The 17,273-nt window shown below is 44.6% G+C and overlaps 1 protein-coding gene, 1 long non-coding RNA gene and 1 pseudogene across 5 annotated transcripts; all 3 read right to left on the minus strand.

The window, feature by feature from the left end:
* Window positions 1-889: 889 nt before the first annotated feature.
* LOC127347298 (uncharacterized) lies at window positions 890-1,951 on the minus strand. The gene has a single exon (XM_051373503.2). It carries the CDS (start codon window positions 1,949-1,951, stop codon window positions 890-892), a length of 1,062 nt encoding a protein of 353 aa, XP_051229463.2.
* A 3,635-nt stretch (window positions 1,952-5,586) lies between these two features.
* Window positions 5,587-10,068, minus strand: LOC127294195 (uncharacterized). Of its 4 annotated transcripts, none has more exons than XR_011742927.1 (6): window positions 9,513-10,068; window positions 8,886-9,044; window positions 8,054-8,158; window positions 7,191-7,600; window positions 6,069-6,170; window positions 5,587-5,978 (listed from the first exon to the last, which is right to left on the minus strand). It is a non-coding gene; the product is annotated as an uncharacterized lncRNA (long non-coding RNA). The 4 variants fall into 4 exon arrangements; XR_007846426.2 differs by having other exon boundaries at window positions 9,500-10,068; XR_011742926.1 differs by having other exon boundaries at window positions 9,509-10,067.
* Window positions 10,069-11,939: 1,871 nt separating this feature from the next.
* On the minus strand, window positions 11,940-13,283 carry LOC127347299 (putative serpin-Z8; annotated as a pseudogene).
* Between the last annotated feature and the right edge of the window lie 3,990 nt (window positions 13,284-17,273).

Raw genomic sequence — 17,273 nt, forward strand, 5'->3', positions numbered from 1 at the left:
TGGATAGGACCACAAATATCACCTTGAATTCGTTCAAGGAATTGGAGTGGTTCCGCTTGAATTTTAAGATAAGAGGGTCGTAAAATGAGTTTCCCGGTAGCACATGCAGTGCACACAAAATCCGAAGATTGTGGGAATTTGGATTCATTTAAGTCATGACCATTGGAATTGCCGGTAATTTTCCTCATCATCCCGATACCGGGATGACCAAGGCGATCATGCCAAGTTTGGAATGCATTGACATTCTGAAAAATTGCCTTGTACACAACGTGTGCTACGGGTTTTATGTATGTGTAGTACAATCCTGATGATAAAGAGGGAATTTTCTCAAATATTTGTTTGCCATATCCGTTATCTTTGGTAAAGAGGAGATACTCCTCCTTGTTGTCTTCATGGGTTTCAATGTGAAAACCATTTTTACGGATATCTCTATATCCTATGAGGGTACGAGTTGAATCGGGATACAATAAAGCATCCTCAATTATAATTTGTGTACCCATAGGGAGGGTAAATATGGCGCGTCCTGTGCCAACAATTACCGCATCGCGTCCGGCGATTGTTAAAATATCTCCATTCATCTTTGTAAGAGTTTGGAAATACTTTATTTCCCTAAGTATAGAGTTTGTGGTACCACTATCCACAAGGCACATTTCCTCCTCCATTTGGATTGACTCCCGTAGAAATCTATATATTGAAATGTAGAATTTTCATCAATGAAAAGACTTATTGGATATATAGAATATATACAACTTTATTGATATCAAAGTGCTGATACAATATTTATATTGTGCTTTACAATATAGGATGACAACAACAACAATAATACTATGTTCTTATTACAACAATCAAATGGATGTAAACAAATATTCTATATAATGGAGTTGATTGACTAGTCAAAGTCTCCGAACACGTCGTTGGAGGCGTATTCGATCATCATATTCTCCTTGTCCATGGAGTCCCGTGGTACATGTAATTCCTCGGTGTTGCTTGGTGCTCTTTGAACATCTCGCGAACATCCAACTTCCATGTTGTTTTCGGGTTGAAGATTGAAGTGTGCTTCATATCTTGCTCCTTGGGCAGGTCTGTTACGTCCCATGGATTGCAGGTAGAGGTTTACCAGATGTTTTGGGGTGCGGCATTTTTTGGTGACATGCTTGTAGCATCCACATTTCCGGCAAAGGTTAGTTTTATCAAACTTGTTCTTTGCAATGCCCTTTCCCTTGTCTGAATTATGTGGCTTGTTCTTGTTGTTGCGGTTGCGGTTGTAATTACCCTTAAAGTTCTTCTTACGACCTTTGAAAGAGCCATTGAACTTATTGTTTTTCTGAAAATTTGCATGTACCTCAGGTATTGGGGCAGCCCCAACTGGGCGTTGATGACTATTTTTTAAAAGAAGTTCATCATGTTTTTCTGCCTGGAGGAGAACATGTATAAGTTCAGAATAAACTTGGTAATTCCTTGCACGATATTGTTGCTGTAGGATCCTATCAGCTGGGAGCATAGTTGATAGAGTCTTTTCTATCTTCTCCTCTTCTGAAGGTTCCTTCTCGCAAAACCGTAACTTCGAACAAATCTTATGAACCTCATGGTTATAAGCTCCGACAGATTTGAAATCCTGGAGTCTTAACTGGGTCCACTCATGACTAGCTTCAGGTAGTATAACTGCCCTTTGCTGTTCATATCTAGTTTTGAGTGCTTGCCACATATTGCTTGGAGATTCCTCCATTAAATATTCAGATTTCAAATCTGGGTGAATATGGTTTCTTATAATGTATAAAGCACCATATTTTTGTGGCTCAGTTAATTGTGCAACTCCCTGCGGAAGGGGTTCCTCAGGTGGTATGAGTGCAGCTGCAATTCCACGGGATGAAAGACTAATTTTAACATCCATAGCCCATGTAGGATAATTATTTCCGTCGAGCGCAAGCTCTTCAAATTCTTTGACGGTCATTTTGTCCTACATGAATGAGAACCAAGGATTTGTAAATTTACTTGTATGCAAATTAAAATCATCATGGTTATGTCGTAATAAAATTTGCAAAATTGCTGAACTCAAGTGAATCCTTGAGTTTTAGTGTGGACCCCAAATTATCTTTCATAACACGTTGTAGATAATCACCATTTTCATGGAGTACATCTCACAGTACTAAGAAGCATAATCTGACCAAAATCAGTAGATGCCTTTGATCTTAGTACCTTATATTATGATTTCATTTAAATATATGGGAGAGCACGTTGAAGGTAGTCATAATGTCAATTTTGACAAAATGTAGACCTCACAATAATTGTGGATAATCTGCTTATTATCGCAGTAGATACCACATTACCTTGTGATCCCATATATAAATTTGAGGTAGTCACTTTAATTTTGCTTGTTAATTCCATTTGATTTAAGTCAATTTGATGCTATCTTAAGCATATATGGACTTAATCGATGATGAATTAACAGTTAATTTTGCAAGAAAATTAATCCCACTTGCAAAATAATATTATTGTACCATATATATATATATATGTTATAGGGATTGCAAAATGCAAACACATTGAACATATAATCTTCTATAGACACAGTGTAGTCTACAACATCAGTATACAATATAATTTAGTACATGATGTAAATACATAATACAGAGGTCTATGACATGATAAGTACTTGAGAACCGTACAAATACTTATGTGACTCATGTACTGTACTAAACAAATAAGGAGTACTAATTTAGTGCTGCCACATGGAGCAAGTGGATGCGCCTGGGTAAACAAACTAATTATATAGTTGCCTAGAATGGAGTAGCTTGGCCGGCCGGTCAGATAAGGATAGAACATCCAGGAGTGACCCGAGCGTCTCTATCCCCAATCTTGACCGACCCAGGCGGAAGCCCCCATGTCTGCTCGCACATCACCAATTCACCAGCGACGAGAGCAGCTTCCGCCGCGTCTTTCCTCGTCGGTGGAGCCGTCAGGGAGGCTGGTGTTGGGCATGGCGAGATTGGAGAAGCCAAGGGAGGCGGGGTTCCATGACCCAGCACGGAAGCTGGGCTGGCGGGAGGCCATGGCCGCGGCGAATCGGCGCAGGAGGCGGCGAGCTTCGGGTGGCGGCGTTGCTGGCCCAGCCGGCTGCGGTGCCTGAGCGCCGGTCTCCTCGTCCTTGGGCTCGGCTTCGGCTTTGAGGTCCAAGGCGAATGGCGCAGCAGCGACGGGAGCGCGGGTCTCCTCGTCCTCGGGCTCGACGTTGAGGTCGAAGGCCAATGGCGCGGCAGCGACGGGAGCGCTGGTCTCTTCGTCCATTGGCGGCGAATCCAGTTCAGGGACGGGATTGTATCCCGGCGGCATGAAGTGCTCCGGCGTCGGCGTTGGCAGGTCCATGTATGCGTCCGGACCCAAGCCCGGCAGGAACTCATACTCCTCGAGTTCGGCGGACGGCGTTGGTGTCGGCGGATCGAAAACGGTGGCCAGCGGTGGGGGACTCGCGCCGTAGCCCTGCATTGGGCAAAAGGCGATGCCCCTGCGGGCAGGGCAAGGCCCGTACCCGTGCTCCGGGCAGAAGGCCACACCGGCGTCCATGCCGTTGTCGAGGAAGATCCCCGGTGGTGGTGGCACCAGGGCGGCGTCGAAGTCGTCCTCCTCGCCGAGGAACGGAGCCGCCGGCCCGCCGAGGAGCCAGTCCATCGGCGGTATGTGGAACGCCGATTGCAGAGGAGCAGGTGGGCTGGGTGGTGCCGCTGGGGCAGCTTGAGTGCCTTGGGCGCTCACTTTGCCCGGGCACAGCGTCCAGTGCGAGGCGCCTGGCGGCGGTTGCCGTGGCGACGACCGCCATGACGACTGCGGTTCCAGTGGAAAGGGCGACGACGACGACCAAGTCCAGAGCGGTGGCGGAGGCCACGGCCGTGGTTGTGGCGGCGGAAAACAGTCCAGCGGCGGTGGCGACGGAAACCGGTCGCGCGGCCGTAGCGACGGAATCCTGTCTGCCGGCGTCGTACGAACCTGGGGCGGCGACGAGTCTCCATCTGGAGGAAACGAACGAAGGCGGATGCAATCGCTGGCAGGTTTCTTGCCATTTTTACCTTATGTTCTTTCCTTTCTTCTTCTCCGGTGATTGCTCTTGGTAGAATCTAGCGTGGCTGATAACGTGTTAGAACTCAGATTAGAGAGTAAAACTTGTGATCTATTGCTTGTGGGCAAAGCCCTATTTATACAGGAGTTTGGGACGCCTTGTACAGGCGCCTGTTACAAAGAGATGCCTCTTGGCATACGAGAAGGCGTCCGTACGACGCTTTGGACATAATTAACACATGCCTAAACTAATAACAGTTGCTAATGACGGTTTGCTTCAAATCGGTTCCGTAGAGGCGTATGTTGAATCTTAACAGGATCGAACCCTCAACTATCCTTTTTTCAGTAAAATAACTAAGAAAACTGCGCGAAAAATGTTAGCAACAAGTCTAAAACTAATTGGAACCCAAAACCACTGAAGCGAGTGCGCACTGACTTGCCACTGCACCAACAGCTGCTCTGAGTCAATAATAGCTCAGCTAGTCTATTTGATCCAATTCTAAAGTGTAAATTCAAAGGACGCATCTAGCCAGCACTCGGGTGCTCAATGGACCAAACGAGCACTCGGCCCAATAAGGGAAGTTTCTGCCCCCGCACACCCGAAGTAGTAAACAGCCTGTCATACGAAGCGGGCCCTCACCGAAAAGAAAACGCATGCCCGACCCCCACGCGGTCCCTTTTCCCAACAAGGTTTGACAGCCCGCGCGAGAAGCGCTCCCACGGCACCGTCCCCCCATCTCTCATGTCCAGAATTTCAGATCCTTGTTTTGCAATTCGTACAATGCCCAGTTCTTCCTACTCCAGATCTCCATGATCGATTCAAATAAGCAACTTCTCCCCATCACAAAAACCAGATGCTCGCCAGGAGAAAATCACAAGGTAAACAAAACTCATCTCTTCTCAGCAACTTAGGATAGTTATTTCTGCACGAAAACAATCTTGAAACTGGGTTCCCAGCAAGCACAGTTGTCCCCCTTATGAAAAACCAGTTGGGTTCTGAGATCAAAAGGCTTCTACTCAACGTAATTATTTAGTGTAGCAACTTACTTTTTTCCCTACAACAATGGGCTGCATTTTGCATACATAGTGGTGATCACAGTGCATCCACATAAGAAAATTAGTAGCACCACTTGGATAGAACAGAAACCTGGGGATGTTTGTCCAACAACTAATATGTTGTACGCACAACAAAGGTGGACATAACTGGGCCAAAGAAAAAACAGAGGAGAATAAATTGCAAAATCATAGAGGCATCTAGAGGTTCCCCGATGTAAGTGACGAAGTAACAACTTAGATGAATATCATGGATGCCAGATGTATGCAACCAACAAGCGAAAACTCCCGGACCAACTTATTATTTAGATAACAGATACTACACTAAGCTTAGAAAAAGTGGGCACCAATGAGCATGTGTGACACTCTTAAGGTAGCCAACTACAATAAATGTTGACAAAAGGAAACCTAGATATATTATAAAACACAACTTAAGTATGCTTGCAAAATCAACTTAGTTATACTGAGCAGCAACTAAATAAATGTTGATAAAAAGAAAGATAGATATATTATATTGCAAAAAGCAACTTAGTTATATGTAGTAGCCTACTTAAACATGTTGACAAGGCAACTTTAATAAATCAGTAGCCAATAAAGACACCTAGACATGGCTAGCAAGCACTCGAGGGTTGGTTACCAAACCAGCCCCCGCCCAGAAATAAAAGTCCTGTACCCCGGTCCAGAAACAGAAAGTCCAGCGCCCCCACTCAACCAACCAAGTTCGAAAAAGAAACCCCTGACCAGGTTGCTAGCGCGCCTCTCCCTCGTACCAAAACTAGCATCATCCTCTTGGCCCAAGGTCCAAGTCGCTTTTTCTTGCCTCCTTTTGCAGCACCAATTAACTTCCTCCATCAGATTACTATGGACTTGTACCTCTGCATCGTGGCACGGGAAAAAAATCAGCTTCAATCAAGTTGCTCCATGAGATCGAAAAGGTGAACCAAAAAGTTAAAATGAAATCACACCGCTTTTTTAATCCTCCCTTGCCCCGAAATAGTTTCTAGATCCCAGAACAAAGCACAACCCCCATTGCACATTTGCACCCTCGATGCATTGGAAATCTATGCCTAGAAAAGAAAGCAACATGAGCAAAATGTGTAGCAAGTTAGTAGATCCTAGAAGCAAAAAAAAGCACACAACTTTGGCACCATGGATGCATTAGAACACCAAACCTAGAAAATACAACATAACCCAAACATGCAGCATCTCAGTAGATCCTACAACAACAACAACAAAACCACAACCATGTGCACCCAAAGACACTGATAAAAAGTAGCACAAAGGCTAAGATAACCATGTTGAAATAAAACAATTTAGTTATATTGAGGAGACGACTTAGTTATGATGAAAGATCAACCAAACCCCAATTAAAAATCAACTTAAACATGTTGATCTAATCAACTAATTAGCATCAGCCTGTTACACAGCTGCAAACATATTTGACCTAAGTACAAGGGACTTTAGTATGCAAAAATATGCTACTTACGTTGGTTGATCGACCAACTTAGTAAACCATGCTAAGCAACTTTGAAAACTAAATTAGGCGGATGCAACTTATCAAGGTCACAAGAAGCACCTTAAGCATGTTGACAAGACCACTTAATAAAGTAGTGGACGACTTATGAATGTTGCTCGAAAAATGAAAAGCTATAAAGATTGTTGATTTCCATACAACTTAAGCATATTGGAAAGAATCAACTCGATTAATTTTTAGTACTCAACTTAAGCATTTTGATAAGGCAACTAATTAAACCAGTGTGCAACTTATGCACAGCGCCAAGCCGGTAAAATTCGAGGCCCTGTGCGGAATTTTAAAATAGGACCCTTTAGCGCTAGAAAATTTTAACTATTCAACAATAACAACCTATATGTCAGAGTATCTTAATTACATAGAAATTGGATTCAGGCTTGCCTATATTGACTCCTACAAAAAAAGATGAATAAGAATACAACACAGTTAAACAAATTTGAGAATTGGGATTGAGAAACACCTAGCTAGTACCGATGTAGCCTGTAGAGCACCTACTAGTGAAAAACCAGACAAGAAAAGAAGCTGAAAAAGACATAAGAGACGAGGGATGCTGCACCTGGTAAATCAACTACAAGATCGATCGGAGGATCGTAGGAAGAACAATTGCAGAACGCCAGGGTCCACCATCCACGGAAAGAGGCGGCGACAGAAGACGAACTGAGTACTGACGCGCTCGCGTCGCTTCGTCAAGGGAGCAAGGGAGTCAGTTGATCGTAGGCCTGATCGATCATCCCCCGTTTTGTCGATCGCGTTTGCCACTCGCTCTCTCCCATCGGTTGGGATTCCTTGGGAAGGGCCCAGGTAAGGCCGGCCATTTTACTTTCACTTGTTTATTTTTTACACTGAATAATTGTACAGGCCTATACCAAAATTTTGGGCCTCAAAAATTATTAGGCCCTGTGCAACCGCACAATTGGCACTCCTTCCCGCCCGGGCCTGCTTATGCATATTGCTGAAAAGGATCACCTAGATAGAATGTACCAATAACAAACAACTTAAGCATGCTAGAGGAATCATTACAATTAATTCCAGTACTCAAATTAAGCATGTAGACAAGGCAACTCATTAAACCAGTGGACAACTTATGCATGTTGCTAAAAAGGAACACCTAGATAGATTGTACCAATGCCCAACAACTTAAGCATGCGGGAGGAATCAACTTAATTTATTTAAGTACGCAACTTAAGCATAGTAAAAAAATACTTAGTTGTATGTAAAAATGAATGCAAAATACACGATTATGTAGACAAAAACAACTAGTAGTATTGCCAAAACAACATAATTGTATGCTGAAAACAAATTTACCATGATAACAAAAACAAAACTTTAATAATCCCTATACCCCAAAAAATAGTGTGTAACGCTAAAACCTGAAAATCTATGTAAATCAACTTAGTAACAATGATGTAAATAATTTACCTATAGAGACAGAACAACTTTGATCACACATATGGAATGGCCAGAAATTGGAGGCTCAAACATGTTTCCTGGCCTCCAAGAACTTTTTAGCGTTTGGGAAGAAACCTAGATAGAGTATAAAAGAGAACTTAAGTATGCATTCGACTTAGTTATACTGACTAGCCAACTTAAGTATAATGATAGAAGCAAACTTAGCTAGATTATGAAGCACAAATTAACCATAATGACAAAAGAACATGTTGACAAGGCAACTTACCAACTTAATGGAACATAATAAGCAACATACTACTTACGGGTATTTCGTTGTAAATTACAACTTAGGTCAGTTGAAAAGAACAACTAAATTAAGACAAATGTTCAACTTAAGGATACTGCTAAGCATCAAACTAAACTATAGGATAAAATAAACTTCAAAAGGATGTTGCCAGAGGCAACATAGGCATATTTAGTACACGGCTTACATATATTTAGTACACAACTTACCTAGTTGAACAAACAACTCAATCAAATATGAAAGACAACTTAATCATGGTGTTGAAACATCAAACTAAACCTGGTTGAATTCAAAGCAACTAAACAACCTAAAAAGGCATGCTGAGCAAGGCAAGGCAACTCCTGGCAGAAAGCAACTAGTTGAGTTGAGTAAGCAACTTAGCCATGTTGACTAAACAACATAATGAAATCAGTGTGAAATTTTCATGCAGCTGGAAAAGATAACCTAACTAGCAGATAAAAAGTAACTTAAAACTGATGACAAAAAAGCAACTAAGTTGGGCAAAAGACTGCAGAGTAAGCAGTAGGCGTCCTCTTCACTGGTATACAGAAGGAGTACCGCTTCTATTGATCGCGGCATATTGGTATTGTGTTTGCCTCGGTCAATTCATCAAAGAAGGATGGGGGCGGGGGACGCTGCAGCTTGCAGTAGGGCAGCATTTGGGTTCACGCCTTCTTGCTCGCCGGCCAGTGTAAGAAGTACCTTGCAGAATAGAACCTGAGCACACAAATGCACTAAATCAGGTTCGTTTCTCTAGAAACATAAGAGGAATTTGGGCACCAATCAACATGGTTTTGTTACAATTGTACAAAACGATCAGTGTTCAAGTCTGGAAGTTTAAATTGAGAAGTAAAATGTTGTGCCAAACTATCTGAATCTCCAACCTGAGCATTGAGTAAATCATAGTTTGTACATAGTGTTTTCATTTCGCTTTGTTCCGATGGTTTGCATTTCATTGATTATCTTACTAGGCCCTGGCATAAACTCAACTAAGAACTGTTCTTAAAACAAAATGGGTTCACTATTTACTCACTCGGCTAAATATTGTATTTCAACTAATAACAAGAATGCCTGCTGCTACATGAGCTTATGGAAGGGTACAAATAGGAGGCCTAATTACACAATAAACTAGCAAGATTTTCATATAAATTAGTGAGGGTGAGAGAGTTAACTATTCTTACGGACATCCTTGAGAATCTCCTCCCGGAACTGCTTGAGGATGCAGACATAGATCCAGTAAGCGCCGGAGCAGTGGTAGTATGGCAACTGCGGCCGCTCAATTGCTCCTTCGTCGGGCTTCCTAGTCGTATGAGCTCCCTCGTGCGGGCACTCTTCGTCGCCCGAGCTCGGCTCCCTCGCGCGCGGGTTGCATCTCCGCTGCCCCAACTCTCCGCCCAGCTCGTGTGGCCGTTCTCCGCCGCCGAGTTCCCAACCCTCGCGTGCGGGTCGCTTCTCCGCTGCTCAGACCCCCTCCCCCCGCCTGAGCTCGCCTTGCCGCTCTCCGCCGCCGCGCTACCCACCATCGAACTCCCTCGTGGGTCGCTCTCCGGCGTCGGGGCTCCCCGTCCTCGACCGCGTGTTACTCTCCGCCGCCGAGCTCCCAGCCCCAGCTCGCGCGTCCGCTCCGGCGTCGGGATCCCACAAAATCCGCGCGCTGATTCCGTCTGGAATGGTCCTGCGTGATACCCTAGCAAGCGTGAGAGGGGAATGGAAACGAAGAGAAAGACATCCAGTCGCTTCGGAAAGAATCTTCGCGCATCTTGATCACGGATGCACATCGGACGGCCACGGAGCGAGTGCTCGTTTTGCCAGATAGCACCCGAGCATTTTTTAGCACTTGGGAAATTCATATGTTTTTGATTTTTTTTTCACACTCAGAGCTAATAATTATTGATGAGGTCAACAAAGTACACGGGACTAGGGGTGGACTAACGAGCTGCTCGGATCGTTAAGGCTCGGCTCGTTAAGCTCGTGATCGTTAGGGCTCGAATCGTTAAGATCGTTAAGAATAACGAGCTGAAATCATTGTTTGGCTCGACTCGTTATGTTCTTGCGAGCGCTCGCGAGCAGCTCGTTAATGATCGTTAAGGAGGCAATAGAAAATAAACATGTGTGCATTGCCTAGTAAGGAAGAGAGAAAGCATAGGTTTTTAGATCCTAATGTAGGAGTTTCAAGCATGGTTAAAGAACACTATTTTGTTTGGTTCCTTCCTGCCAAATATTTGAGATAACCAAGTGACTTGCAGTCAAAACTGGTGAAACCTAGTTTGTTACCGATCTTAACGAGTAGCTCACGAACATAGTCGGCTCGATTGTTTAGCTCGTTAACCTTAACGAGCAAAAACTGATGCTCAGCTCGGCTCATTAACAAAACGAGTCGAGCTTAAACGAGTCGAGCAAACAAGCACTCATTTAACTCGTCGATCTTCGAGCTTTTTGTCCAGCCCATCTCTAAAGTTTAAATTCAAATACCCATAGGCAACTGACCTTACTATGCTAGAATATAAAGCTGGCCAGGGTTCACATGCTCTACGGTCGCAAGAAGAAAAGTAGACAACACACAGTGATGGGGCGGAGCTTGCGATGCATGACGCTCTGTGCCCACGAGTGTTCCAAGCATCTAGCAATTTAGGACACCAACAATGGAAACGGTAATTTTGTGTCGAACTACCTAGGTATGGATAGATGGAGCTATATATAGCTAACAATTATTGATGAGCTTAACAATGTACACATGACCTTCGGAAATGATTCTAGATCCTTCCGGTACTTTTCACAAATGACAAACCATTCGGTATCAGCCTCAGTCACTCTCCATACCATTCCGGAGTATTCCGAGACTTTCCGAACATCTTTTGGAACCACTTTGCTTCTTTATCTTCATACACACTCACGTTCCAAATGTCGCTAAACCTTAAGTGTGTAGCCGTATGGTTCGGATATATGTAGACATGTCCGGAACGTCCTTCCTCTACAATGGTTGATGTTGAGCGCTTGATAACCGCAACAAACCCTACATATAACACGAAAATATTTGTGTTGTGTGAACATTCCGTAATTCGATACACGTCGCATTGCTTGATGATACTTGACATAGCCCGAGGTGAAACTTCTAGGTTACCCTCATTACCCGGCATGTTTACTTTACTCATCACATACAATCGATGATGTTCCTATGACGTAAAAACTTGATCACGTGTCCGGCCAGACGATGTAGAACATCATGATATATATGAGTGGGTCCAGAGAGTATCTTCTCCATCATCAGAGTAGCAATTCCCATGATCACATGCGTTGCGCCATATCATCCGGAAGAACGAAGATCAACTTTATAGTCACCCAACTACGAAGTGATCATGTTTGAAGATCTTATGACATCCATATCATATGCAAGATCATATCATTGTCTTGGTCTAACGATCTTAGTAACGGTAATACTTTGTCTTGATAAATTGCCGATAACTTGTGTTAACGATGTGTTTCATAGTATTCAAATTTGAGGTCTATGATAAATCGACTTCCATTATACCTCGAATTGAAATCTAGAGATGTTAGAGAAAATCGAAACTAATGTGGCCCGTAAAATTTCAACAGCCTATGATGCTAGCTACTCTACTCTCTAGAGGGGTCGAGGATGTGCCCCGCAAAGACGACGGCTTTTGTCTCCTCCTCCACAATGAAGAAGGCGAACGGATGGTCAGCAACAAAATCAACCGGCGGCAGCGACATTGGCATCTTCTTCGGAAATTTACTAACAATGGTGGCGGCGGCGGCCTTGGTGCCTTCCTCGTTCACTTCGATGACTGCCTTGTGGATGACATCGTTCACGACCAGCGGGAAGCCGGAGTCGTCGTCCTCCGCCATATCGGACAGGTTGGCTGCTTCATGGAACGGCAACCGGAGGCCCAACTTGTCGAGGTCGTTGACGACACTGCTGTGGAAGGACAGCTTGAACCTTGGCAGCTTGAACTCGCCGACTTTGACTTCCTTATGAGGAAGGTGCTTGTGCAGGAAGCCCGGACATGAAGCGATCGCGTCCAGAAGGCTTGGCAGGCCATCGTCGGCGTCCGGGAGGAAGATGCACATGGAGAAGCGTGTAGGAGTAGAAAAGCTGTCTGGAGTGTTCGCATCGGATCCACGCCGGTTCTGGCCGTCGGAGCTCCGAGAGTATGGTGTCAGCCTTTTGGGATCACCAAGGCGATTATTGGACTTGCCGGCGTGGCTCCGGCGCGCTTCCGCCGTCTTGTACTGAAGCTTGAGCACCTTGAACCCATCGTGGACGGCCACGAACTGCCTCTTCCAGCTCTGCATGTAGGGCACGTTGACGGCGCCGGCGCCGCATAGCCGGCGGAAGAGCCCCTTCTGCGTGCTCCTCTTGTCGAAGGGATGCTCCCACTTGCCCTTGAAGTTGAGTGCACTGCCGAGCACGACGCGGGCGTCTTGGGTTACCGAGCCTTCGGCGAGAACTGAGTCGACCAGGCCCTTCGTAGCGCGCGCCGCCCACGCGTTGATCAGCCGTCATGCTCCCTTGGGGTCGCCGTGGAAGTCGACGATGGAGGCCTCAGCCCCATACGCGCCGGCGGCGACAGCCTCGCGGAAGCCCGGCTTCAGCGGACACGACAGGTCACTCCAGACGCCGCACGCGAACGCCACGCGCGGGCCGCCTGAGCGAGACTGGTCGTGCAGCGCGTCCCCGGCTGCGCGGGCGACGAACTCGTCGAGCTCTCCGCGGGACCGGGCGCCGAGGACGCGGAGGATCTCGTCCAGGGTGGCGCCGCGGGCGCCGGTGGCCACGAGCGCGAGCGCGGTGTAGACGGAGAGCGGCGAAAAGACCAGGTTGCTGTTTGCGTGCTCGTCCGCGAGGCGCCGTGCGAGGCCGGCGGAGAGCGCCGCGAGGCCCTCGCTGGAACCGCCGGCAGACTGCCTCTGAGACCTAGTCCGCACGCCCAAGTCCATTGTATCGATCGCCGGTTTCTAGATCGATGGAGATTGGAATCAATAACCAAGATTATGCTGCCTCTGCTAAGGGACTTGAGTACACCTTTGCTCGTTTTTACATGCACGGTTAATCGATCCGAGAACGATACATATTCGTCTCGAGTTCTGTATTGTTTCCTTCCGTATATGCTCAGTTTATGTTGGATTCTGTTCCTCACCTTTTATTTTCCTTTTTAATTTTCTCATATAAGAGTTTTATTCAAGGTAGCCTTCAACGCAAACTATTTCACAAAGTAAACTCCAACCTAATCTATTTCAAGAAATAACCCATTTACACGATGACCGAGCCATATTCGTCTCGAGTTCTGTATTGTTTCCTACGTGTACTTTGCCTGGGCCTACCCATGGTGGTTAAGCCCACCCGTTCGACCTTGAACAGATCGACCGCTTCCGTGTCAGTCCGTTCCCCGAGCCGCTGCCGCCTCCCTCTCCTCCCCGACCCGCTGCCTCCCTCACTTTCTCCTTGCCGCCTCCATCTCGCCTCCCTCCGCGTTGAAGGTTGAGCAACTGCAGCGGGCATGCACCGGGGCTCAAGGTGGTACCGCCGACCACTAAGGTATAATCTCTCTCCATCAATGTACATAAGCCTCTCAATTTAGGTTGAGATAAGTCCAATTTACCCCCTAAACTTGTCTCAAAGTTCACTTTACAACCTCTTAGTCTAACTTGGTTCAATTTACAACCTCAAACTCTAAAACCCGTCCGAAAATACCCTTTTCCGCAACTCAATAGATTTTGACCTATTTTATTTTGCCAAGTCACCGGTTTTTAATTACTACATGCACTATGTCTTCAGTATACACATTCGTTTCTAGTGCATACGTGTTTGTGCTGAAACAAGCTAGGAAATTAGAAATCGGCAATCACCTTCTGTTTGTTGCTCAATGCTCATGCATATACGGGGCTGGTCACTGGTGTCCATATTATACAAAGATGATAAGAAAAACCAGTGATGTGGCGAGAAAAACCAGGTTAAAACCTGTCAAAAAGCTGGAGGGTTTAATTCCGAACGTTTTCACAATTTGAGGTTGTAAGGTGAACCAAATTAGATTAAAGGGTTGTAAACCGAACTTTGCGATAAATTTAGGAGGTAAATTGGACTTCTCTCATTTAGGTTTTATATTGTTAGATTGTAGTGCCAATTTAGGGTCCTACTTAGGGTTAATTGAGGTTTTGTTTAGAGAACTCAAACCAAAATAGGGCCAATCAATGGTCAATTATGGGTCATGATTGTACTAGAAAGAAATGCTAAAATTGATATTTGTTTGGAAAGAAGATATTTATGAGCAGGTACTAACTTGTAATTTTGTTCTCATATGTGATATCTCCACAATATTTGGATTGTTGTTCTTACAAATCAATACCAATTTTAATTTGTGTAGGATGGCACTTCTTGACCAACACTACGGTCAAAATCACCGTGGTCGGCTAATGGCAGAGGACAAAAAGGTACTTAAAGTGGCAACCTATGATGTGCTAACTTGTATTTTTTCCATGGTCTTATGATGCGGTAACTTGTATTTTTTGTATATCTTCACTCCTCTTTGACTTAGGTCTCATGAGGCTCACGACGACGAGAAGATGGAGTACGACAATCGGTACACCGAGTATATCAAGAGGCTTGGACTACTCACTTTTATCACCCTTATCATTAGAGTTTATCTGAAGCAGCAAGAAGGAGCATGCCTGCCACAAGAAGGAAGTTTTCAACATCCAGAAGCTTGCAGATCAACAACAAAGAACTTGGAGCTAGAAATAACGAAAAATGATAAAGAAAAACGCAGCGGAGACACGAGATATAACGTGGAAAACCCTTCCAACATAGAAGGGGAAAAAATCACGGGCGCCAGCCAGCAAAATTTCACTATATCGGGGAGTGTTTACAAACACCGTGGGTTATCTTATAATTGATAAACCCTAGCCGGCGGCTTACAAGATGCATATATAGGCCGTAGCCTCCCTTTAGTATATGAATTTGGATCACAATATAACAAACTCCACCTTGAGATAAATTTCATCTTGTAGCATGAACTTCAACAATCTCCTGAACAACAAAGAAAAAAACGCTTGCTGGCGCCAACAGCCACTTGGGCTAAACAGTTATACCAACCAAGCTTGAGAAAAGCTCAAACTTGGAAACATGAACTGGCTTGTCATCATATCAGCAGTATTATCATGAGTACTTATCCTACATACCTTTAGTTTACCTTGAGCAACAATGTCGCGGACATACTGATACTTGATATCAATGTGTTTTGTCCTCTCATAGAATATTTGATCTTTAGTAAGGTATATTGCACTTTGACTGTCAGAAAACAAGTTAATGCATGAACCATCTCCACAAAGCTTAGCATACAAACCTTTCAACCAAACAGACTCTTCGCAAGCTTCAACAATTGCCATGTATTCTGTTTCGGTCGTAGATTGAGCAACAAATAGGACGTTGCCTTCCAACTCACAGCACATCCACCAACAGTGAACACATAACCTGTGAGGGATCTTCTCTTATCCAAATCGGAAGCAAAATCTGAATCCACATAGCCTACGAGTCCCTCACCGGTCTTGCCAAACTTCAAGCAAGCTTTGAATGTGCCACGAAGGTACCTGAAAATCCACTGAACATCTTTCCAATGTTCTTTACCAGGATCAGCCATGTATCGACTGACCAAACTCATAGCATATGACAAATCAGGGCGAGAACAGACCATGTCATACATCAAGGAACCAACATCACTAGAATATGGAACTCGTGATATGTACTCAATATCTCCATCAGTACTAGGACATTGCAATCCTGGCAATTTAAAGTGAGGAGCAATAGGTGTACTAACAGACTTTGCATCATGCATATTAAAACGATGAAGAATTTTCTGAATGTAATTTTGCTGACTAAAAAATAAACACACTAGATTTTCCGTCTCTTGTAATTTCCATACCTAATATTTTCTTAGCAGCACCAAGATCCTTCATCTCAAACTCACTACTTGATTGTGACTTTAAAGTAGTGATCTCTTTCTTGTTCTTGGTAGCAATCAACATATCATCAACATATAACAACAAGTATATTGGTGATCCATTAAGAAACTTGATATAAACACAACTATCATACTGAGATCTCTTAAACTTATGTGCAATCATAAATGAATCAAACCTTTTATACTACTGTCTTGGAGACTGTTTCAAACCATAAAGGGACCCCTTGAACTTGCAAAAAAGATCCTCCTTACCAGGCACAACAAAACCTTCAGGTTGGTCCATGTATATCTCATCCTCAAGCTCACCATGCAGAAAATCAGTCTTTACATCTAGCTGCTCAAGCTCAAGATCATGTATAGCCACAATACCAAAGAATGCACGAATGGAACTATGCTTCACAACCGAGAATACATCATTATAATCAATAACTACGTTTTGTGCCAAGCCTACCGGCGACGGGCCTCGCTCCGCTCGTCAGAAGTTAGCCTCCCTTTAGTATATGAATTTGGATCACAATATAACAAATACAACCACCACCGTGACAACACCTGAAATATAGACTCTCCAAAAGCGACGCCTCCAAGAAGAGAACAATACACCAGCGCCGTCGCCGCCCGACCAAAGGTCTTAGGTGTTCAGCCTGAAGATAGTACTCACTCTCAAAACAATGCCTCCAACAAGGTCATTGCCAGGCACAACCAGTTAAGGCCAGAGCTTGGGTTTTCACCCTGAGAGGTAACACTCTAAATTGCACCTGTGCTGTCGCCCCCACATGCATACCAGTACTTGGAGCCCGGAATGCCAAACAAATCCCTCAGCATCACGGAGACTCGAACCTCCTTTAGCCAGTCCACCAATCCGACCTTCATGATATTCCTTCTTCTGACTTCACCATGGACCAAAAAGTCACCTGATGTAAACACAGAATAGAGCTTCGCGCCGCTCCTTCCGGAACCAAACGATCGGAATAAA

Source organism: Lolium perenne, chromosome 4, assembly GCF_019359855.2.
Source record: "Lolium perenne isolate Kyuss_39 chromosome 4, Kyuss_2.0, whole genome shotgun sequence".
Lineage (NCBI taxonomy): Eukaryota > Viridiplantae > Streptophyta > Magnoliopsida > Poales > Poaceae > Lolium > Lolium perenne.

Excerpts from the sequence above, each read along its gene's own strand:
- LOC127347298 (XM_051373503.2), bottom strand. The coding sequence starts at position 1,951 with ATGACCGTCAAAGAATTTGAAGAGCTTGCGCTCGACGGAAATAATTAT.